The sequence below is a fragment of the Sapajus apella genome, unplaced genomic scaffold (assembly GCF_009761245.1).
Source record: "Sapajus apella isolate SASKATOON/1434 unplaced genomic scaffold, GSC_monkey_1.0 scaffold6, whole genome shotgun sequence".
Classification (NCBI taxonomy): domain Eukaryota; kingdom Metazoa; phylum Chordata; class Mammalia; order Primates; family Cebidae; genus Sapajus; species Sapajus apella.
The window spans coordinates 17,698,364-17,724,195 of NW_022436946.1; the positions used below are offsets into that span (position 1 = coordinate 17,698,364).

A 25,832-nucleotide genomic window follows, 5' to 3' on the forward strand; every position below is an offset into this window, starting at 1 on the left:
TATACTGATACATTACAGCCTTACTTTTCTTAGTATTTTAAGTAAAAAAATGTATAACTCTTATCATCATTACAAACAATGAAATAATGCAAAAGCAGAAGTCTTATTTTTTCTGTGGACAGTTACCCAGCACATCAGAGAGTCGGGTTAATGGTGCATTCAGCGAACAAGCAGGAGGGGGCATGGAGCTCTGTGTGTGCCTCACTCCGCCTGCTCAGACCGTGCCTTGGCACTTCCGCCTTACTGGCACTGAAGAAGAATATCATAACAGAGCTTAACACACAAGTTTGTTGATGGTTTAAAATGTTTGTAGAATTTGTTGTGGGAGCAGAAAATAATAAGCAGCCGCCATTGGGGGATTGGTAGCAGTGCCCTGGCTTCATCAGGCTCTGTAAGCATGGCATGAAGGATTGTGGGAAATCCTATCCTGTGCTCAGCATTTGGGCCAATGGCCCTGTCCTGCACTGATCACAGTGCTCCCATTTCCTCAAGTTGTATCCTCCATTAAAGAGGCTATGTCCATCCTTAAGGAATATTCTTGGTGTCTCATTTAATATCCCCATGGTGGTCTGAAATTTTCCTCTTTAGAAATTATTCTTCTATTCTTCAGGAGTTTGATAATCAGGTATTCTTTTTTTCCTCTCATATTAACAGCCTCTTAATTTATATTTATCCTTACATGTCATTTCCAAGCACTTGTTTTTCTCTTTTTCCCCCTTTCTTTGCTTACATCCTATTTTGCCAAGGGCATGCTTCTTCCAAGCCCTTTTATCCTCTCTTCCCATGATCAGTACCCAAGTTTGTAGCAAGCTTCCTTGTTGTTTTATAGGTTGATGTTTTTGCTTAGGAAGTTCTCATGTTTTAGGCTGTATCCTCAATCCGTAACCTGAAGGTCAGATTACAATTTAATTCTTCTTGAAGCCGTCATCAGGTTTTGAAGAGAAGCCTTTTTGTTTGCCCTTTTTAGGAAGGAACACATTGAAAGGCCATGGGCCTGTCTTCTCATCCTAGAGGCCAAGGGGCCCTGGGACTGGAGTGGCAAGGAAGCCAGGAGGCCCCTCCCCAGGTGTAAGACTCACAACCTGGTGCTGCACCCTGAGGGCATCAGCGTGTGGTGGTCCCTGCTAGTGGCTTCCAGAAGCACCTTCTGGCATTGTTGATGACAGCTGTCGGTAGCTTGTCTTACTGAAGGCTTTCATCCTCCCTCCCACTGGCAGCAACTTCCAGGGTCCCTGATGCGTCTCCAACACACTTCCTGCAATAGTGTAGCCATTAGAAAAGTACAGACTTTGGCCTCAGGCCAGCCTGGTTTAAAATCCCGTCTACCATTTCCCAACCATGGTACTTTGAGCTTGTTGTCTAATCTCTGACTTTCAGTAAATTTGTAAGATTGAAGATTATAATGTCTTTCTTATAGATTTGTTGTTAATATTAAATACATAGAATGATGCATATGTGGCTAGTGGATAGTAGGTCTAAATAAAAGACAGATGTTATTATTATTCCAGGGATAAATTGGTAGCTTGGCAGTTTGGTGTTAGTTTCAGCACTTCCTATGAAGACAAAAAAAGCACTTGCTCTTAAAAGGTTCTTTCAAACTGTTTATTTGAAGCTCCCCAGTCAGGCACCACCCAGCATCACACACCCTTAACTCCCTCTTCCTACACTTCAGTGAAGGCCACTAGTGTCTGAAGCTGACATGACAGTAACCAACTCTCTGGTGCCCTAAAGCCTTCTTTCCAAGACCTACCTTGTAGAGCTCAGTACAACCTTCAGGTTTTGCCTGAACTTACAAGGCACTCAGCGAAAATCTCACATGTGTCTGAATATTTTGCTGTTGACATCTTAGCAGTGCCCTGTTCCCCTTGGAAGACTGAGGAACCCAAAAATGTCAAGTCTCAGGCAGAAGCTCAAACTAGACATAGAAATGAAATTCCAATAGAAATCCTGGGTTCTACTTCTGTGCAATCATTGTTATTATGCAACCATGCTTGAACAATAATAACTACCCTTTTCGAGCAAAATAGAAAAGTTTCTGCCTTTAGGGCTCATGACCTGTTAGAGACAAAACAAGTGCGAACAAAACCGTGTGCAATGTTTTTTCCATGCATGTGATGTTAAAAATGTACCCGAGGCTTAGGTGTGGTATGACTCATTGTGTAACACAAAAGAAAACTGGATTTAAAAACTTGAATTTCTTGGCTGCACCTTCAGACTCTACCCACTACATTCCCTTTCCCCCCTTGCGTAGATTTTCCTACAGAAAAGAGAAAAACTACGGATAAAATGGAAAACAAAGTCATAGGAGAAAACAGCTGAAAGCACTTCATGTAAATGTGCATGCTGAAAGTAGAGAGCAAGCAAGGAGCTCAAAATGCAGTGCTGTATTTGAGTAGTTAGGACTAAACACGAAAGTGCCGATGAACCCTAAGGCTAAACTCTTGGATATTTAGGAGCACACTAGGGCTTCTTTATCGGCTGAACAAAGATTCAAACAACTCTGAGGGGAAAGAAAAAAGAACTCTGTAACTCAGGGTCCCCAGCCTTTTTGCCAACAAGGAACTGGGTTCTGGAGGACAGTTTTTCCATGGACTGTAGGATGGAGGACATGGTTTTGGGATGAAACTGTTCCACCTCAGATCATCAGGCATTAGAGTCTCATAAAGAGCACTGAACCAAGATCCCTCACAGACACAATTCACAGTAAGATTCGCGCTCCTGTGAGAATCACACGCCACTGCTGATCTGACAGGACGTGGAGCTCAGACTGTAATGTGAGTGATGGGGAGGAGCCATACAGATGAAGCTTTGCTCCCTTGCCTGCCGCTCACCTCCTGCTGTGCAGCCCAGTTCCTAACAGGCCTTGGACCAGTACTGGATTGGGGACCCCTGCTGTAATTGATGGCAACACCTATAGCTCACCTACACCAAGTGCAAGGACCCATTTGGTCTACATATAGAATCTCTGGGATGCTAGGGTGTACTTTACTCATTCTGAGTTGATTCCTAGGTTCTTGGACTAAAGTGGGTGAGTGTTATCAAGGGAACTAACAGAGCAAACAGTGGAAGAAGCGCTTTCACGTGGATCATGCTTTTCACATGAGGACCAATTTCACTGCCCATTCTACTTGTTTCTAGTTTTCCTCTCCGAATTCGAACAGTGTCACAGGAGCATGTAGGTAACAGTGCTTTTTTTCCCTCTTTCAAATTGTAATAATAAAATTGTTACCAGCTTTTGATCTTAATCATTAAAATAAAAATAAAATGTGCAAGGAAGCTTGCAGCAAGTTTCTTTGTTTCATGTGTGGATTTTTTTTCTTAGGAAATCCTCATGTTTTAGGCTATACCCTCAATTCTTAGTCTGGAGGCCAGATTACAATTTGATTCTTTTTGAATTTTATTGATTATAAAATTATCAATAAAAATGATTGGCCAGGTGTGGTGGCTCACGCCTGTAATCTCAGCACTTTGGGAGGCCAAGGCAGGTGGAGCACGAGGTCACGAGTTTAAGACCAGCCTGGCCAAGATGGCGAAACTCCATCTCTACTAAAAATACAAAAATCAGGGCGTAGTGGCGGGCGCCTATAATCCCAGCTACTTGGGAGGCTAAGGCAAAGAATCGCTTAAACCAGGAGCCGGAGATTGCAGTGAGCTGAAATTGCGCCACTGCACACCAGCCTCAGCAACAGAGTAAGACTCCATCTCAAAAAAACAAAACAAAACAAAAAAAGATTGAGCCCTAGCCTTCTTCTCAGGACCATGCATTTGTGGAGATGAACAAGACCTCATCTCTCAGCTCTGGTAGGGATGAGTAAAGATAACATTTTGAGGTGGATGAGAGGGAGACTCGGAGCATTTGTGCCTACAGCCTTGACTTCTTTCTTTCTATGTGAATATATATGTATATGGGAGGAGGAGGAAGGGCAGGCCTGGGAGAAAGCAAGGAAATTTCAAAACAGTTGCTCTGCAGAATGGGCAAGGGACACGACAGCGAGTTAACAGCCAAAAAAGCCGATTAGTAAAGCCCTGTGTTTCTTGGAGTAAATGGTTGTCTCATCCTGTTATTGCCATTGTCATCAGCATTATCTTTACCATTGTCACCATCTCCAGAACAAATTAGACTTGAACTACACAACCTTTACATAATTGAGAAGAATGTTCCTTTGAGAAACTGATAATAGTTTATGTTAGTTTTCGTGCTTGTCGTGGGATGTTGCAGGGTGGCTTTATTTATTGTGTCCTTCCTCTCATTTGTGCCTGTGTAGGTTGAGCCAGTGATACAGAAAGGCCATGAGAGTCTGGTGCACCACATCCTGCTCTATCAGTGCAGCAGCAACTTCAACGACAGCGTTCTGGCGTCCGGCCATGAGTGCTATCACCCCAACATGCCTGACGCGTTCCTCACCTGTGAAACTGTGATTTTTGCCTGGGCTATTGGTGGAGAGGTGGGACTAATGATTACTGAGACATAACACAATTAATTAATCATGTTTCCCTCCACAAATAGGACTCCAATTAATACAAGTAAAGCTCTAACTCTACTTTTGATATGAAGGTGGCTTAACTCCATTTTCCTAAGAAGGGATTCTTTCCTAAAGTCATTTTTATTTTATTTCATCAGTTGTAGATTAATGGGGTTCCAGAGGGTTGAAATATCCTTGAAAATGGCTGGTTTTTGAGTGGAGCTCTCAGGGACTCTCCTAGGACACTGTCTCATGACATTTTCCATATTTAGGGTTTTTCTTATCCACCTCATGTTGGATTATCCCTTGGCACAGCATTAGATCCCCATTATGTGCTCCTAGAAGTCCATTATGACAATCCGACTTACAAGGAAGGTGAGTTTATTGCTCATATATTTTACCTATGATTTTTATAAAAGTTTTGTATCTTGTAACTCTTGTGTTTAACAGAGTTGAAGCAAAATAGCAGCCAATGTTAGAAAGAATTAACCTATACATTTATCATTCAAATTAGGCTACTTTTAAAAGTAAAAGTGGGTACCATTTATAGTTATATTGTAACAGCAGGCATTAACCAGCATTAAACCAGGTAAATGAGCACATGCAGTCACTAATCTTGAAAAATCATTTGCATACTACCTACCGGGAAGTAGAATAATAGACTTTTCCTTTGCAATGTGAATTAGTCCCAATGCATGGTGTTTATGGAACATTTTCTTTTTCTTTCTAACTGTACATAAGAGAAAGCTACCATTTACTATACTGAAAAGCATAAGCATTTTGTTGTGTGGTAAGCAAGTCATAGATATATTCAAGAAGTACTTAGGCAGTGACACTGTATAATATGATATTGAAGTAAAGAAATATATTTGATTGCTGAAATTATTTGTATGATATTCCAAATCCCAACATTGATAGATTTAATCTGAAATTATCAACAGAAGCAACTCCAAGTTATTATTTTACATTGGCTTATGCAATTATTCAGCAAATACTGAGCACCGACTATATGACAGATCTGTGCTTGAGGATATGATGTGAGTGAAAAACAGATGCTGTTCCCACCTTCATGGAAATTATAGCCCAATGGGAAAGAGAAACAACCAAATAATCACAACAATCATATGAAATTATACATACATCAATTGATCCAAAGGAGATATCTGACACTATGAGAGTATTGGTGACCTAATCCCTCCAGGGGTGTGTGGTGGTGGGGATGGTCTAGAAAGTCTTTGTTAAAGAATCAAACTATTCATCTGGGTGACTGCAGATGCTGAAGGGTTAGGTTTCAGTGAAGAAAGATGCTGATGAACCTGCAGAGGAAGGCTGAAGCAGACCATCGAAGGTCTTGTAGGGCCCATTAAGGATGTTGACCCTGAAGACAATGAGCAGCAATTGAAGAGTTTGATACAGTGGAGTCAAATAATGTGATTTGTGTTTGAAAAGACCACTCTGGCTGCTGCAGTATGAATAATAGATTATGAAGAGAGGACATGTGGTATGATAGTTAAAGAGCAATGTTTCTATAAAAGTAGGTGTTAAGCCATTCTGTTGGTGAGCAAGCCAGTATTCTTTTTTTTTTTACCCTAAAGTAATTAATAGGAAATAGTTTCTCTCTGAATTCACTTTAATTTCCACCCACCAATTATATCCCATACTCTGAACCATGAATCTATGAGAATTTCAGTTTAAAAACGCTCATAAATCAAGCATTTACAAAATAACCTGTTAAAAAATTCTAAAAGTTAGATTTTCCATGAAATCATAACTGACTATAAAGTATAAAAATTATCATCACAATAATAATGGGATTAATTATTGAATATGTCTTATATGGTAACATTTATTTTAAAAAATTTTACATTTTGGATTTTAAATTATTAATAGAATAAGTATTTTACATAATGTATAATATTTCTCCAATTGGAAATTCTATGTGAACTACTTTCTTTTATAGTCTTTATTACAAAAGCGGAAAACTTAATTTATTTGCCTTGTCTGTTGTCAATTAAGTTGACTTTCTCATAGTTTCAATGTAAAAATGAAATATCAGCTTATTTTTCTAACAGGTTAATAGAGAACTCAGAATTTTTAGTACTTTCTATTTTTATTCATATACATAATTAGACCAAATTTTAGATTATAGTAATTTTATTTTTTATAAATATAGCATAATGTGAATTTGTTTCCAGAAATGTTTTTTAATAATTACATTTTATTTGCTTAATAAATTATTACTTTATTTAGTAGATTATCTATTAATGGTCCAAATAGCTAATGAAATTAATGAACCTCACTATAGTAAATGCAACTGAAATTTCTACTTATATTTTTTCCCTGTTAAACTATTATAAGGAGGCAGATCGCAAAAATATAAAATACAAAACAAAATTCTGCAAGACATTTCCAGAGAAAATTCTAAGATCAATATAGATGTTCTACATTATCATGGTCATGGGTATCTGCTCTGGTAATTATGTAAAAGAATTGATTTTTATGATTAATTTGTTTAACAATTGATTGAAACCCTGGTACATGTGTGACTAGCTGCTATTTATTGAGCACCTCATTTGTGCCAAACCCTGTTCTAAGAACTTGGTATTTAAGCCACACATCACCCTTATGAGGGGGTAGTGCCATTATTATGGCCATTTTCCATATTGGAAAACCAAAACACAAACTGATTAGGTACCTTTCTGTCTTCATCTGTTTTGTGCTGCCATAGCAGAATACCATAGACTGGGTAATTTATAATGAACAGGAATTTGTTGCTCACAGTTCTGGAGGCTGAGAAGTACAAGTACATGGTACTGGCATCTGATGAGGGGTTTCTTGCTGTGTCATAACATGGCAGAAGGCTTCACTTGGTGGAAGGGTAAAGAGACCAAGAGGGTACAAACCCACTTCTGAAATAGTGGCATTAAGCCATTGACAGGGGAAGAGCCCTCATGACCTAGACCTCTTAAAGGCCTCACCATTCAGTACCAACGCAATGGCAATTAAATTTCAACAACATTCAGACCTACTTTTTGGAAGGGATAAACATTTAACCATAGCACTTGCCAAGGTCACATAACTCATAAGCAGCAGAGCTGGGATTTGCGGCCAGGTTGGTCAGCTCCGAAGTTGGTGTCCCTAACTGTCACACCAAAGTGCTTCCTTGTGATGACCCTGAACATCTGAACAAGCTGCAGTCAAGAAACACATAGTAAATTATTTTATGTTCACAATAACAAACTCACAAAGCAGGAAAGGAAGCTTGGATTTTTCCAAGGCTGTTGGAGGGGTTGTGAGGTAAGAATTTATTGGGATAATTATTGGAACACTTAATTTTAACAACTTATTTCATTCTAAAACATTCAAAGTAATGGATATCTTCTAAATGTGTGTATGTGTGTGTGTTTGTGAGTAAGGGGTATATAACATACGATGAGGAATATTTGATATAAAGACCTTGTGTTTAAAAATGATTGACTGGAAATAGACTAAGCCGATTGATTTAAAGGAGACGAGAAAGCAAACTGAGGGCAAGAGATCAATCTGTTAGTTACAGGTGGATAAGTCACTACTGCAGAAGGAAGTCAATTAATTTCCAAGTTACTGAAACAAATTTATGAAAAGTTTGGGGCTCACACTCTCCCTCCCTGTAATGAATGTGTCATAACAACAAGTGTCTTATTCATCTCTCACCCCCACAATGCCTAATAGCGTGCTGTTTATATAATGGATTCTTAACAGTTGTGTGTTGATTGAATGACTGTTGAATGAAGAAGACAATGTTGACAAGCTGTAAAGAAATAAAGTTAATCTTTAAAGAAATAAAGTTAATGAAGTAGTTTTCTTCATCAGCAAATGGTTTCTAAACTAAGGAATTTTTACCTCAAAGTAAATGTTATTGAACTTCATCTTGAACCAATATAAAATAAAACTTTTAATGAGTTATTGTATATTCTAATGAATGACTTCAGAATCTTCATTCTGTCTTCATGTTAGATAATTATGGCATATAGCAGCTAGATAACTGACACATTTCTCTCGTGGTATGCTGTGTGAGTCAACAAAGGTTGCAGGCAATATGGCTACTCATCTTTTAATTCTTGTTTATGAAACTGATTGTTGTCTGCCACTAATTTCTGCTTGTATTCTTGTCCTTCTTGACAGTTTATGGAAAATAAACCTATTTCAACTAAACGTGACAACTTAAAAATCAAACCAAGAATTTTCTTGGGAATAAAAACTTTTTTAAGTACTCAAACTCACTTTATGTGTTTTTGTTCTAGGCTTAATAGATAATTCTGGACTGAGGTTATTTTATACAATGGATATAAGGAAATATGATGCTGGGGTGATTGAGGCTGGCCTCTGGGTGAGCCTCTTCCATACCATCCCTCCAGGGATGCCTGAGTTCCAGTCTGAAGGCCACTGCACTCTGGAGTGCCTTGAAGAGGTAGGCAGCATCTCAGTCTGAGCTGCTCTCTGCAGATTCATCCATGCTCTTAGAAACTGTGGTGTGAAAAATTGCATGCGTGTTTATTATTGATTCCTTTCTTGTTGAAACATTGTGAAACCATTATTGCAATTTTAGTAGGACCTTTGACGGCTTTTTTTAATCTTGAAAACTACAGGAGTAGAACTCTAAAGACAGAAATCGTTGACAGGGTGTTTTTCTTCTTACCTGCCTTTTTTTTCGTTGCATATCTCATGCTTTATATCATCATTTGCAATTTCTACCTTTGTTTGTGTAGTCTTTTTTTCCTTTCCCTACTTTACCTTTTATCCCTATTTATTTTTTCCATTATTCACATTCACTTTCCTTTTTTCTCTGCCTTACGGTTTTCTTCCCTTCCTTCACACAGAGCAAAATAACTAATATAAAAATAGATATTGCATAGGAGAAAAGCTGAGTATAAGTATTTAGTAATGCCAATTTTTACTTAAAGCTTTTTTAATGAAAATATTTCAACATGGATCATATTCTTTATGAATTATAAGATCGTGGTTGTGGACAGTATGGCAGACTGATGAGGTGGAAAAATTAGGCTCTTCTGAGTTATTTAGGCCACAGTTCATACAAATTGCCATGACCTCATTTACAAACTGTAGGACCATGGGCAGTTCATTTAATTCCATTGACCCACTTTGGCTTTCTTATCTGGAAAAGTGGGAATAATATTTTCTTTTAAGAGTTTGGGTTTTCAGGTTACTAACGTAGTGGAATCTTTTTGCTAAGAGTGTTTATTGCCTCTTATCCTCCTAAAAGAAGGAAAAATGAAGGTAACCTGTAGAAATGATCTGGTGGGTCCCTCATAAGCATCAGTTCCGCTATTTTTCTCCCAGTAAATAAATGTTGCTCCACAAGGAGAACACTGAACAATCTGAATTCAAAATGTTTGGCAGTTGAAGCATTCATTTAAGTTGCCTTAGCTTTTTATCTCAATTGTCCCTCCAAGTGTGTCTGAATGTGAACTGTCTGTACATGCACTTGTTTGGGCTAATTGGGTCTTCCTTGGTGTCCCCTGCAGGCTCTGGAAGCCGAAAAACCAAGTGGAATTCATGTGTTTGCTGTTCTTCTCCATGCTCACCTGGCTGGCAGAGGCATCAGGCTGCGTCATTTTCGAAAAGGGAAGGAAATGAAACTACTTGCCTATGATGATGATTTTGACTTCAATTTCCAGGAGTTTCAGTATCTAAAGGAAGAACAAACCATCTTACCAGTATGCATGTTTTTGCTCTTTTTAATTGACTGTTATAAAAGTCATGAGACATATCTGCTGAGATGTGGCAAGGTTTCTAGAAGTGAAATGGATTTTTCCTTGTATCTGTTTTCTTAAAAACCACCCCCTGTGGGTGTTGTACAACCCAGATGGAATGTGTTTGATCTGTTTTCCAAAATTGAAACTCATTTTTTAATGATTCCCAGGAGCAATTCAAACTGTTGACAAGAAAAAAACAAAAACAAAACCCCTCAGGTTCTGAGGACTAAACGTTACTTTTTTTTATACTTGACATTCCAGCTAGCGAGTCTTTGGGTTGCAATTCTGGCAGTGGTAAAATCAGAGGTGTCTTTATGGTCTCTTGAAAAGATAGGATATTTTTAGAAGTTTCATTTTATTAAAAATGAATGTAAGGATAATTCTTTTACCTGATAAAGCTATTTGGATATAGCTAATTAAACTGTGCTGTGTGATCCAGCTTGACACAATGCATGGGGTTATGGTGAAGGAAAGAAGAGAATGAAGACTTTAAAGACGTTATAATGCTCCGTTTTCTCAAATTTTTATTCCATGACCATCAAGCTCAATTGCAGTATAATTTTCTATTCTTATTTAAAAGTCAGACCCCTATGCCATTTATGGAATGAGAGTAATAGCAGTATCTTTTCTACATGGTGCTGGAGACAGGGTTTTTAGACAGGATGAATTGTCAGGGAGAAGACATGGCACAATAAGATGTAAAAGGGAAGTTGAAAAAACAGAAGAAAGTCATGGAGAGGAAAGGGATCTTCTTTTTACTAATAGCTATCCCTTAAATCCATAGCTTTGGATCTATATTCCCTTTAGAAATTATTTGATACACCCTGAGAGTAGAAAGAAGTTTGAGAAACAGTGATCTGGTCAAGGTTTTTAAGGATTACACTCTATTTTATTGTGATATCTCTGGGGCTTTCCAAACAGTGTTATCTCAAATCTTCCTAACTGATGTGCCATGATGGGGGCATACGTGTGATGAGATACTTATCTTTGGACCCTCTGAGTGGTGTTGCAGGGAGGTCAGATTTAAGGACTAACACCCAGCAATGACTATCTCAGATCCATAAACAGCTTCATCCACTTACCTGAAAGGGGAAACAAACAAAAAAAAGTTATCATTTTCCATGTCTACTGTAATGTACAAAAGGATGGAAAACACTAGAACGATAAATTTCTGTTCATTTGCCTCACAATTCAATTTTAAGAAAATAAAGTCATGACTAGGGAGCTTTAAAGAAAATAAGGTAAATGAAGAGGTGATCACAGTAACTACTATGTTTGACATTTATTAAGTGTTCATCTGCACCAATGACCATGTGTTATATCATTTAATCACCTCATAATAGCTGTGAAAAAATAAGTACTATTTTTATCTTTAGGTTTTAGATGAACAAATTGTACCTGGGTTATATCATCCAGCTACAGTATTGTTGAGTCTGGCCTGAACAGAGTCTTTTTTTTTTGGAGTGCAGTGGTGTGATCTCAGCTTACTGCAACCTCTACCTCCTGGGTTCAAGCGATTCTCCTGCCTCAGCCTCCCGGGTAGCTGGGACTAGTTTCACCATGTTGGCAAGAATGGTCTCTATCTCGTGACCTTGTGATCCACCCGCTTCGGCCTCCCAAAGTGCTGGGATTACAGGTGTGAGCAACTGCGCCTGGCCGAGAGTCTTATTTACTTGCTTGTTTGTTATGTTAGCAAACCTAGAATTAAACAGGTCAGAGGTCTTCTGCTGAATTAAATTATTTGATGCATCCATTCATACAGCAAATATTAACTGTTGACCTGCAAATGTGTTTGGTAAATACATCAGCGTAAAACTTCAATCTGAAAGCTTTTACCTTTATGTTTCAGGGAGATAACCTAATTACAGAATGTCGCTACAGCACAAAAGATAGAGCTGAGATGACTTGGGTAAGAAAATTTTATTATTAATTAAAGTTCATTTATGGAGAGAAAGAAATAAACTTGATTTTAGAAGAAAATGGTAAAAACCATTTCCATTTGGAAAGAAAAGTTCTAAAAATTTTGCGCATCAGGTATCCTAAAAATGGTATCAGTGATGTTTTAGCATTTTATAAGACTTCAAATTAACGATATTATAGTATTAAATAATATTTGGAGTATAATTTATTGATTCTTTCATGGAAAGCTATCCTTAGTCTTTTAATTTTTCTCATATAATATTTTTAAAATAACTGTGGTCATTAATTGACTATCTACTTGAGCCTGGCTTAGATAAATCCAAACTTCCAAAGGAAGAAGGAACTTCATGACCTTGAGGCCTCTGAATCATAGAGAAATTTGGTTCCAACAGATTTATTGAGGGAATTCCACCAAGCATACAAGAAATAGATCATTCATGTCTTAATCTCTTTCACGAACACAAAAAGAGAGAACGTCTCCCACCAACTTATTAAATTACCATAATCTTAAAACTAAAACTTCACAAGGGTAGTATAAAAGAGGCCAGTAGCATGCACCTGATGGAAATAACTTGGACAAAATTTTGACAAAACAAATCCTTTTTTATATATACATCTAATGATGAGACCAACTTCAGTTTAGCTGAGGAATATAAAATTGATTTAAATTAGAAAATATATTAATGTCTTCTACATGAAAATATTGAAGGAAAAAGACATATAATCACCTGAACAGAGGTAGAAAAAGCAAAATTCAAGTTTACTGTTGACAGGGGAGACATTTAGCAAGCCTGGAACAGGAAGGAATTGTTTTAACGAGGTAAAAGTTAGCTCTGAAAAAGCTATAGCAATATTAAATTAAATGAAATATCAGAAGTTTTTTTTTCAAGTTAGGAAGAATATAAGGGCATTTGTTATCACTACTTGTATTTAACATTGTACTGGAAAAGAAATGAAAATAAGATATAAGGATCAGAAAGGCAGAAGTGAAGAAACAAAACACATTATTCACAGATATTGTAATTTTCTGCATCAAACCCTCCTCCAAATTGATACTATCTAAATTGCATTTCAGTGTATAAGAAATTATTTCAAGAAAATACAATTTAAAATAAAAATTATACAGAAATAAAATCTAACAGGTTTGGTCTCTGTGAAAAAGCTTATAAATCTTTATTGTGAAACATTAAAGAATGCCTAAAGACATTAAGTGTTCATGGACAGAAAGGCTCAGTAAAATAGAGAAAATACTTCAATTTATATTGGTCTATAAATTTGATATAATTCCAGTAAAGAAAATTCAGAGAAATTTTATTATTTGAGGTTTGGGTATCCTAAGAAATCTTCACCGACCAAGGTTGCAAATATTTTCACCTATTTTTTTATTTATATAAACCTTTTGCTGTTTTAGCTTTTACTTGGAGCAAGTTGATTCTAAAATTTACACAAAAGAGCAAAAGGTTAAAAATAGGCAAGATAAGACTAAAAAGAACAAGGTAGAAAACAATCTACTAGATAAGGTTTATTTTAAAGCTAGTGATTAATACAGCATGCTTTGAGTCCCAAGTTAGAAGACTTGGAACAGAAGAGGGATCTCAGAAACAGACCTACAAACCCTATGGTTGGAAACTTGGTTATGATAGACATAGCATTTAGATAAATGGAAAAGGATAAACTTTTTATTAAAGGATGCTGGCACTACTGGATATCCATATGACATAAATAAAACTGAGCCTTAATTTCACACAGTGCATAAAAATCAATGCCTGATGTGTTAAATATTTAAATGTGAACAGCAAAACTTTAAAACCACTGGAAGAAAAAAATACCTGAATATATCTTCATGACTTTGGAGTACTTATTTTATAAGCAAAACATAAGAAGCACAAACTGTAAATAAAAGATTAATCAATTTGACTATGTCAAAGCTTTTGCTTACCAAAATAAAATACTATTAAGAAAGTAAAAAGAGTTTTAAACCAGAAAAAAATATTTGCAATACATAGATTAACAGAGCATTAGTGTCTAGCTTATAAAACAGAGTCCATAAATCAGTAACAGAAGAGAATACAGTAAAAGAGGATAAGACAAAAACCTTTCAAAGAAATAACAACCTAATAGATAATATAAATATATGAAAAGATGTTCATTTCGTTTAAAACCAAAGTCATGCAAATATAAACCAGAATGAGATATTTTGAACTCACCAGTTTGGCAAAATTTAAAACAGCATTTCCGTTGTGCTGAAACTGGGACACTTATACACTGCTAGTGGTAATATAAATTTGTAAAACCACCTTGGGGAAAAATATGGTATTATCTAGTAAAGTTAGAGATTCATATATACTCTACCCAATTCCATGCCTATGTAGATTTAGCCTTGGAATTACTTTTGCAGAATGTGTTTTAGGAGAGAAATACATCAACTATTCATAATAGCATGTAATAATATAGGAATGAAAAAATATGGAAATGTCTCAAATACCCATCAAAAATATAATGAAATAGTGAAAAGTTATGAAAATTAGTGAACTAAAGCTGCATATATTAACATGAATGTATCTGGAGAACAAATAATGTTGATTGAAAAGACCAAGCTTGTAACAGAATATATGTAGCGTGATATTATATATGTAAAGCTCAGGAACATGGAAAATTAAACAATATGTTGTTTAGGTATACATACTTCAATATACTGAATGTAAAGTGTAATGAAAAGCAATAGAAAGATAAGATACTAAGATAGTAATCACCTTTGGTTGGAATGGGAAGAAGAGAGATAGAAGCTGGGCACACAGGAGGTAGTCAAGGTACTGGTGTTGGTTTTATTTTTTTCTTAGGGCTTATGCGTAATTTTTCTTGTTGAAATATTTTCCTAAAGACATGATAAATGAGTTATTATTGTAGCAGTTATTTTGGTGCACTGTCTTGACACCCTTTTCAGGGCCAACACAACCAAACCTCAGCCACTGGGAATATCAGATGATAATGTAATAGCTCACAGCTCTGTCCCTCATTGGACATTCCTCCTTGGTATTAGAGAATGACTCCTTAAAGTTATGCTCCCTACAGTAGGACAGTGAGCAGCCAATGACTAGTTGATAAGAGACTGCAAAGGCCCAGCTTTCTTTCTACAATTTGGTACAACTCTGAACAGCCATCCTAACTTAAAGCTAAATTAAATACAATATTTACTGAGGCATCAGATGTAACTTTATTTGCAGATCAGCTTCTCCCTTTGCCTAATCCTGTCTTGCTCATCAAGAGCAAACACCATGTTTTTGCAAGTAGTAAAATCATTGTATATTAGTCCCTACATTAATTTATAATATGAACAATATTAAGTTTCTCACCTTTGTTTTCAAAAGCTGGATTTTGCTGGATACAGAATTCTTGGTTGGCAGCTGCTTTTCTCCTGCAACACTTGTGAATATATAATTCTAGTATCTTCTTTTACTTCCATCATTTATGATGAAATATCCGCTGTCAATTGGATTCCTGGTTACCTGTATGTGATGTGTCATTTTTCTCTTGCTCCTTTCAAGATTTTCTCTTGTCTTTGGCTTTCAGCAGTATGACTGTGATGTGTCTAGGTATGGCTTTCTGTATTTACCTTTGGCTTTTGTTGAGCTTCTCGGGTCTGCAAGTTAATGTCTTTCATTAAATTTGGGATTATTTCAGGCATTATTCCTTTTAATATTTTTTTACCTTTTTGTCTTCTCCCTCTCATTCTGGAACTTCAATTACATGTATTAACATACATGAAACCATACATGTATTTTAGACATCAATGCTAGAACATTTAATATTGTCCCACAGATATCTGAAGTATTTTCACTTTTCTTTTGTCTTTTATCTCTCTGTTCTTTGAGTAAGGCAATTTCTATTGATTAATCTTCAAGTTCATTGATATTTTCCTTGCTCATTTGAAACCTGCTGCTGAGCTCATCCTGTGAAGCTTTTATTCCATTTTGGTACCTCTCAGCTCTAGAATTTCTGTTTTTAAAAATGCTTTTCTTTCTCTAATGTCATTCCCTATCTGTTCACTCATTTTTAACATATTTGCCTTTAATTACTTGAATATATTTTTCTTCAACTCTTTGAAAACTTTTTAAACAGCTTTATTGAACATGTTTTCATCTGCTTTCAAGTCATTGTCTGATAAATCCAGCGTCTCAATCTTACAGTCCATTTCTACTGACTTTTCCTCCCTTGAATATAGATAATAGTTTCCTATTTCTTTTCCTGCTTAATAATTTTTTGTTGAAATTAGACATATTAGATAATATGCTGTAGTAACCCTGGATTCTGTTCTTTTGAGGGTCTTTAATCTTTTTCCAAATTTTAGTAGATAATTAACTACCTGGATTCAAAATATAAAATCTTTCTCTCCTGTGGTATGCAGCAGCTAATGTTTATACACATGAAGACAAGATTCTAGAAAATTCAATTAAATCAGAAAAATTTCTCGCCAAAATTCCATCAGACTGATTAATTGGTATTATGCTAACCAAACATCCTTATGTTTCTCTGAAATGTTCACTGTGTTGAAAAGTTTACTTCCCATCAGCAGAATTTTATTAGATTATTTAAGAAAGGCAGATTTTAAAACTGGAAATAATTCTATTAATTTTTAATTGTGTCACTACCTTTTAAAAAAGCCAAATTTTTACTTTTCAGTTTTAAGATTTATTAAATTTAATACTGGAAGGAAATGTATGACACTGATGACTTAACCTGCTTTAAACGTCAAAGGTGGTAGAACACATACTTTGCTAAATAAACTGTCTGTTTTCAGGGAGGACTAAGCACCAGAAATGAAATGTGTCTCTCATACCTTCTTTATTACCCAAGAATTAATCTTACTCGATGTGCAAGTATTCCAGACATTATGGAACAACTTCAGTTCATTGGTGTTAAGGAAATCTATAGACCAGTCACGTAAGTAGTAAATGTATTTCATGATGAGGTAATGTACTCCAGAGAAAGATGGGCTTTATTGTCATATGTGATCCATTATCATGTTATAGAAATTTTTATGTTTGTTTCATTTTATTACTTTTTTTTTTTCTGAGATGGAGTCAGTCACTAGGCTGGAGTGCAGTGGTGTGATCTCAGCTCACTTCAATCTCTGACTCAAGCAATTCTCCAGCCTCAGCCTCCCAGCTAGCTGGGATTACAGGGGTGCATCACCACGCCCAGCTAATTTTTGTATTTTTAGTAGAGACAAGGTTTCACCATGTTGGACAGGATGGTCTTGATCTCTTGAACTTGTGATCCACCAACCTTGACCTCCCAAAGTGCTGGGATTACAGGCATGAGCCACCACCCCCGGCCTCTATTTGATTACCTTTAACTGGGGAGACCAAGTAAGCTTTTTGATTACTATGTCTGGAGTCCCCAAGACTACCCTCAGGTTCTGTGATTTGCTAGGAGTACCTAAAGGACTCAGCAAATGGCTGTATTCATGGAAAATATTTATTAAGGTGAAAGCATACAAAGCAAAAAGAACAAAAGGAAAAGCCATATGGAGCAAAGTCCAGAGGAAACCAGGTGTAAGCTTCCAAGAGCTCTCTCTCAGTGCAGTCATCCAGAATGTACCAAATCCCGCCATCATCAGATTGTAACAACATGTATGAAATGTTGTCTTTTGGAGAATCTCATCACAGATTCAGTGCCCAGAGTTTTTTGGGGGAACTAGTCATATAGGTGCTCTCTGCCTGCCACTTACTAAAATTCCAAACTTCCAGATGGAAAGCAGGTGTTCAGCGTAAACTGCCTTGTTTGTACAGTCTAGGCACGAGTCACTCTTATCATTTAAAGAAAGTTCATATCAATATAGGAAATTGTTTACTATTTAAGTTTCTAGGCACCTGCCAAGGGTTATCCTTGCAAGCAGGCCTATCTGAGGTGGGCCTATTATGTTAACTCTTCAGGTACAATTGTATATCATAGGAGCTATTTAAGATAAAATAGACAAGATTCTTATTATTCCTGTCCTCTTAAGATTATATTCTGGAGTGAGGAAGAGGTAATAAACAAAAAACAAATATATTTTAAATAGTTATAGATGTTATGAAGACAAAGCAGTGAAGGAAGCATGTAGCTTTTGTCAATAGAATAAAGAAAGCCTCTCTGAGTTGGTGATATTTGAGCAGTGACCTACATGATAAGGAGCCAGCTATAGAGATATGCAAATACTACACAGGAAGAAGAGCCAGTGTAATGAGCCTGTGGTGAGTCTGAACTTAGCGTGTTTGTGGAGCAGCAAGAGAGTGCATTTGGCTGGAGAAGAGTGAAGTATGATAGAGAATAAGTGAGGACATATGAGAGCAGGTGGTACCAGATTATTTAGGACATGATGGGCAACATAAGGCCTTGGGCTTTAAGTGCAAAGGGAAGCAATTAAAGGATATAAACAAAGTCAATTTGGTTACTCTGTTGAGAAAGGACTCTAGGAGGGCTAGATTGGAAAGAATATCAGGAAACTTGTGATTACCTCGCTGAGGGATGAGGGTAACTTGTGTAAAGGTTGTGACACCGAGTTCATGAGACGTGTTTCATTCAGGTTACCTTTTGAAAGGAGCACCCACAGCCTTGTTGATCAATGGCATCTCAGGGAGGCAGTGAGGGATAAAGCAGAGAAAGGCTCAGTGATGTTGTGTGAATGGTGTTAGGGGAACATGCCTGAGGTTGATATTGATAATTCTATTTTGGACACATTAAGGTTGGTATATCTATTCTTATCTATTCTTAGTGATGTCAGTGAGAGGAATTAAAATGGCTGGTGGAAATTTGGGGGTGGCTGAATTTCTTTTAATATAAAGAAGATTTTTCTAATGATTAGTACTTTTCAAAATGAAAGGAAATAATGTAATTAGAGAAAATATACACATAGAGTTTTGAGACATGTATTTTAAGGACAGAGTGGAAAAACAGTCAGTGAGGATATGATAAAATGCAGATGCTGAAGGAGAATAGAAATATAGTCAAGTTTTTGTGCCTAAATATTATAGGGTTTATAAACTATGAGCTGAGAACCACTCCTCTTTTTGAATTAAATTTATCATTCATAGATTTTACTGTTGAATAATTTTTATCCAAACAACGAAATGACCACTAGAAGAAATACCTGTATCTACTAAAATAAAAATAACAAAATGCTTACATAAATTGGTTTATAGTTGACTGAGTATTTTCATATGCATGTTTTTATTTAATTCATTTTTACACAACTCCAATAGGTAGATCAGGACATGGAATCCCAGTTTTATAGGGGAGGAAATAAAAATCAAGAGATTAAGAAATTATTCAGCATCACATAGTACATAATAAAAGGGAGAGTTGGGGTTTGTGTCTAGTCTCTAATCTCTTTCCATATAACATGCACATATAGGCAGATATATACATATACATGAATACATAACAAATAAATAATTACATATGTAACAAATTAAAACAACAAAAATGCTAGCATCACATAAAATGCCATTTAAAAACACTAGGCTATAATCTCGGTTTTCAAATATTGATGTTATATTGTTCCTTACTTAGCCTTGAGTAGTCTTTTTCTCATTTAGAATATTTTTTACATATTGAGTGGAAAGTTTTTCTAATCGATGGTTAATTTGAGAGAATGTTAAAAACAAATGGATATTAAAAGCTGTATGTTTGCAAGATGATTGAAATGCATTCCACAGCCTATGTATATTTTTAAGTTTAAACAGTACGAAGCCTCTAAAGATGCTCAGTTACTGTTTCCCAATGAGATCCACCAATGTCCATACCTTTGGTCTCCCTCAGGAAGACCAAGTTGGATTTTCATCATTTGGAAAGACAGGGAAAACTGATTTACAGAACAAGGCTAGTTTTGACATGATGTCATTCTCCACTGCCAAAAAAAAAAGGGAAATAAAGAACAAAACCCATTTAACTTCATGGTTTACTTATTCCTCAAAAATATGAGCACAAAAGAGCCTCTATTTAAAAATACATGTTTAGACTTTAAATTAGATGTTCAAATCTAGCTCATCACCACAGTGACATAAATGATAGTGAAGGCCAAACTAACAAGGTGCTGGCTCAAAAATCAGAATGAGAAATGGCTTAGGTGCTTTTTTCTGTTTTGCTTAAAAGAATATTACTACTTGATATTCAGGATACAATACTAAAAAAATCATATAACATATGAACAAAACTTTTCTATTCTGTGCTTTTCATATAATGATTAATCTGTGCTATATTTTATTTTAAACATTCTGAAGCAGTCCTAGGAAGGATTGATAGAAAGATGAGATAACTACATCCTGTCTCAATTTTATTGTCTGTTCTGGAGGGTGCTGTTTCTCTCTGCCTCCTACAGATCTGGCAAGTCTTAAGGAAGAACAAAAACCTCACAAAGATCAAATAACAAAATAGATAATGGGTATAGATAAATTCTGTATTCCCTGTTGTACCATAAATCAAGACTGAATATGCAGGCCTTGTGAGATTTAAGTGATGGAAAGTTATTAGTTCTGTTCCTAAAAAAGAATCAAATAGCTGTTTCTCTTTCTCTTTACAGGAAAAATCACTTTATATTTTTACTACTTAAAACTCACACACGCTTGTTATGAAACATTCAGGTAATGCAGAACAAATTATTATAAAAAAGGCAAAAGCAACCGCCTCAAATTCTACTCAAAATAAACATTGCTAATACGTTGATTGAATGTTATTATAAACATCTGAATATGTATGTATCTATATAAAATGAATTGATTAAATACAGTTATAAGAATATAATTTATGCAGAATTTTAAACAAAACCATTGAATTTTAATTTTGTTTTAACTCATAAGGAAGAAACTAAAGTAAAACTGAACATTTGTTGAAATTCAAATAAATATTGTTGGTGGTGTTTTTAACCACAAGAAATAATATTTTATAAAGAGGATCTCAAATGTTGAGAAAACAGATCATAAAATCATTAAGTCATTGGATTCACTGTGTTTTAATTTAGGTCATGAAAGATGAAGACATTTATACTTTCATGTTTTGTCCACCTCTGCTTTCTACACCACCAAGTGCTTATTATTTTTATTATAATTTTAATATTTTTGAGATTTTTAATTTTTACACTTAATTATGAGACTGTCATTTCCAGGATATTTAACATGACTTGTGTATATAAATTGATTCAGTAATAACAAGACCATCCTGGCAAACATGGTGAAACCCTGTCTCTACTAAAAATACAAAAATTAGCTGGGAGTGGTGATGCATGACAAGGGGATCCTTGTCTTATAGCGGTTTTCAAAGGGATGCTTCTGGCTTTTGCCCATTCGGTATGATATTGGCTGTAGCACTGACATAAATAGCTTTTATTATTTTGAGATATTTCCATTAATACCTTGTTTATTGAGAATTTTTCAGATGAAGAGATGTTAAATTTTATCAAGGCCTTTTGTGCATCTATTGAATAATCATATTATATCAATAGCGTTTTTTTTTCTTTGATTCTGTTTACATGATAGATTATGTTTATTGATTTGCATGTGTTGAACTAGCCTTTTATTGATAAAGCCAACTTGATCATGGTGGATTACTTTTTTGATGTGCTGCTGGATTCGGTTTGCCAGTATTATATTAAGGATTTTTGCATCAATGTTCATCAGGAATGTGGGCCTGAAGTTTTCTTTTTTGTTGTTGTGTTTCTTCCTGGTTTTGGTATCAGAATGATGCTGGCTTCATAAAATGAGTTAGGGAGGAGTCCCTCCTTTTCGCCTGTTTGTAATAGTTGCAGAAGGAATGGTACCAGCTACTCTTTGTACCTCTGGTAGAAATTCAGCTGTGAATCCATCTGGTCCTGGGCTTTTCTTAGTTGGTAGGTTATTAATTACTGCCTCAATTTCAGAACTTGATATTGGTCTATTCAGGGATCTGACTTCTTCCTGGTTTAGTCTTGTGACGGTGTATGTGTCCAGGAACTTATCCATTTCTTTTAGATTTTCTTGTTTGTTTCCGTAAAGGTGTTTATAGTATTTTGTGATGGGGGAGTCAGTGGTGACATCCCTTTATCATTTTTTATTGTGTCTATTTGATTATCCTCTCTCTTTTTCTTTATTAGCCTAGCTAGTGGTCTGTCTATTTCGTATTTTTTTTTTTTTAAAAAAAAAAAAAAAACAGCTCCTGGATTCATTGATTTTTTTGGAGAGTTTTTCTAGTCTCTATCTCTGTTAATTCTTCTCTGACCTTAGTTATTTCTTGTCTTCTGCTAGCTTTTGCATTAGTTTGCTCTTGTCTCTCTAGCTCTTTTAACTGTGATGTTAGGGTGTTGATTTGAGATCTTTCTAGCTTTCTGATGTGGGCATTTAGTGCTGTAAATGTCACTCTTAACACTTCTTTAGCTGCCTCCCAGAGATTCTTGTACATTGTCTGTTGGATTCAAAGAACTTCGTTTCTGTCTTGATTTTATTATTTACCCAAGAGTCATTCAGGAGCAGGTTGTTCAATTTCCATGTATTTGTGTGGTTTAGAGTGAGTTTCTTAATCCTGAGTTCTAATTTGATTGCACTGTGGTCTGAGAGACTGTTTTTTATGATTTGAGTTCTTTTGCATTTGCTGAGGAGTGTTTTACTTCCAATTATGTGGTTGATTTTAGAATAAGTTCCATGTGGCACTGAAAAGAATGTATATTCTGTTGGTTTGCGGTAGAGAATTCTGTAGACGTCTACTAGGTCCCCTTGATTCAGAGCTGAGTTCAAGTCCTAATTATCCTTGTTAATTTTCTGTCCTGTTGATCTGTCTAATACTGAGAGTGGGGTGTTAAAGTCTCCCACTATTATTGTGTGGGAATCTAAGTCTTTGTAGGTCTCTAAGAACTTGTTTTATGAATCTGGGTGCTCTTATATTGAGTGCATATGTATTTAGAATAGTTAGATCTTGTTGAATTTTCCCCTTTACAATTATATAATGCTCTTCTTTTTTTATTTGTTTGTTTGTTTTTATCTTTGGTGGTTTAAAGTCTGTTTTGTCAGAGACTAGGATTACAACCCCTGCTTTTTTTTTTTTTTTTTTTTTGCTTTCAATTTGCTTGGTAAATTTCCCTCCATCCCTTTGTTGTGAGCCTGTGTGTGCCTTTGCATGTGAGACGGGTCTCCTGAATACAACACAATGATGGGTCTTGACTCTTTATCCAATTTCCAGTCTGTGTCGTTTAATTGGAGCATTTATCCTATTTACATTTAAGGTTAATATTGTTATGTGTGAATCTGATCCTGTCATCTTGCTGCTATTTGGTTATTTTGCATACTAGTTGATGGAGTTTCTTCATAGTGTCATTGGTCTTTATATTTTGGTGTGTTTTTGCAGTGGCTGGCACCAGCTTTTCCTTTCCAGATTTAGTGCTTCTTTCAGGAGCTCTTCCAGGTCAGGCCTGGTGGTAGCAAAATCCCTCAGCATTTGTTTGTCTGAAAAGGATTTTATATCTCCTTCGCTTATGAAGCTTAGTTTGACTGGATATGAAATTCTGGGTGGAAAAATTCTTTAAGAATGTTGAATATTGGCCCCCAATCTCTTCTGGCTGATAGTTTCTGCTGAGAGGTCTGCTGTTAGTCCGATGGGCTTTGCTTTGTAGGTGACCTGGCTTTTCTCTCTGACTGACCTTAGTAGTTTTCCCTTTATTTTGACTTTGGAGAATCTGACAATTCTGTGTTTTGGGGTTGATCTTCTCATGGAGTATGTTAATGGTGTTCTCTGTATTTCCTGAATTTGCATGTTGGCCTGTCTTTTAGATTGAGGAAGTTCTCCTGTATAATATCCTGAAGTGTGTTTTCCAGCTTGTTTCCATTTTCCCCAACTCCTTCTGGTACTCCCATCAGTCATAGGTTCGGTCTTTTTTATGAATCCCCATATTTCTTGGAGGCTTTGTTCATTGCTTTTCATTCTTTTTTCTCTGGTCTTGTCTGCATGTCTTATTTCAGCAAAGTGGCCTTCAAACTCTGATATCCTTTCTTCCACTTTGTCGATTTGGCTATTTGTGTATGCTTCACAAAGTTCTCATGCTGTGTTTTTCAGCACCATCAGCTCGTTTATGTTCCTCTCTAAACTGATTATTCTTGTTAGCAGTTCCTCAACCTTTTATTAAAGTTCTTAGCTTCTTTGCATTGGGTTAGAACATGCTTCTTTAGCTCAGATTAGTTTTTATTACCCACTTTCTGAAACCTACTTCTGTCAATTTCTCCATTTGATCCTCCATCCAGTTCTGTGCTCTGGATGGAGAGATATTGCAATCATTTAGAGGAGAAGAGGCACTCTGGCCTTTTGAATTTTCAGCATTGTTCACTGATTCTTTCTCATCTTCATGAGTTTGTCTAGTTTTGGCCTTTGAGGCTGCTGATCCTTGGATGGGGTTTTGTGGGGGCTTCTTGTTGATGCCATTGTTGTTGCTTTCTGTTTGTTTTTCTTTCAATGGTCAGATCCTTCTTCTGTAGGGCTGCTGCAGTTTTCTGGGTGTTCATTTCAGGCCCTAGTCATCTGATTCACTCCCACACTTGGAGATGTCACTCAAAGAGGCTAGAGAACAGCAAAGATGGGTGCCTGCTCCTTCTTCTGGGACCTCTGACCTCAAGGAGCACCAAGCTGTGCCAGAGGATTGCTTCTGTACAGGGTGTCTGACAACCCTGTTGGAGGGTCTCACCCAGTTGTGTGGCACAGGGAACAGGACTCATTTAACAAAGCACTTTGTCCTGTGGTGGAGGGAGTGTGCCTTGCTGGGGAAAACCCACTCATCTGGACTGCCCGGATTCCTCAGAACTACCAGGAGGAAAGGCTAAGTCTGCTGGTCCACAGAGACTGCGGCCACCCATCCTGCTAGGGGTTCAAGCCTAAGAAGATATAGGTTCTCTTTCTGAGCCTCTGGCTGGAGTCATTGGAGTTCTTGCAGGAAAGTGCCGCCCAGTAAGGAAGGATGGGTCAGGCCTGAAGAGGCACTCTGGTGGAAGACAGCTGCAGGTGGTGTGTTGGGCTGTTGAGGACAAGTCTTGGGACCAAGTCATCCAGCTTCCCTGGCTCCAGCAGGAGAAAAGTGCAGCCTGGAGCTATAGAGATGGATGCTGCCCTTCCCCAGCCCAGGGATCTTATTATGTTAGGCAGTTGCAAGTGCCAGTGCTGGCTGCTGCCCCTCTCCCAAGGAGCTCAAACAGCTTAGACAGCAGGCAGCTGCAGTGTTGGTCACCCCTCCCGTGGGAGTTCCATAGGCTTAAGCAGATTCCAGCTGAGAGGCTGTTGAGAATCTGCATGCTAGGCCCCGATGGCGATGGTGTGGGTTTGCAAGTAGGATCTTCAGATCCATGAGTTGCACAGCTCTGTGAAAAAAATCACAGTTTCCCCAGCTGGGTAGCGTACTCACTCACTGCCTCCCTTGGCTGGAGGGAGGGGGCTCCCCTGCCCTTTGTGACTCTCAGGAGGGCTGCCACACTAAACTGCTCTTCCTTCTCTCCATGAGTCACACCAGCCTCCTAGTCAGTTTTGATGAGAGAACCTGAATGCCTTGGTTGTCAGTGAAGGAGTCACATGCTTATTATGGTATTTTTTTGATGGGAGCCTCTGAAAGCCACTGTTTCTAGTCAGTCATCTTGGCCCCACCCCCACAAAGTGTTCTTTCATTACATATATTCATTTGTTTTCTTCATTTCAGAGAAATTTTCTTGTA

At 36.7% G+C, this 25,832-nt stretch overlaps 1 protein-coding gene and 1 long non-coding RNA gene across 2 annotated transcripts in view; one reads left to right on the forward strand and one right to left on the reverse strand.

Annotated features, from left to right (window-relative positions):
- Positions 1-25,832, forward strand: part of MOXD1 (monooxygenase DBH like 1) — a 108,817-nt gene that overhangs the window by 71,804 nt on the left and 11,181 nt on the right. The window contains exons 5-10 of the mRNA XM_032274758.1: positions 4,266-4,445; positions 4,736-4,838; positions 8,747-8,913; positions 9,989-10,180; positions 12,069-12,128; positions 16,938-17,080. Coding sequence (XP_032130649.1) covers positions 4,266-4,445; positions 4,736-4,838; positions 8,747-8,913; positions 9,989-10,180; positions 12,069-12,128; positions 16,938-17,080 — 845 coding nt within the window. The remainder of the gene's footprint in view (positions 1-4,265; positions 4,446-4,735; positions 4,839-8,746; positions 8,914-9,988; positions 10,181-12,068; positions 12,129-16,937; positions 17,081-25,832) is intronic.
- LOC116549285 lies at positions 831-24,652 on the reverse strand. Its single transcript, XR_004267787.1, has 3 exons — positions 24,465-24,652; positions 8,577-8,586; positions 831-842 (listed from the first exon to the last, which is right to left on the reverse strand). It is a non-coding gene; the product is annotated as an uncharacterized LOC116549285 (long non-coding RNA).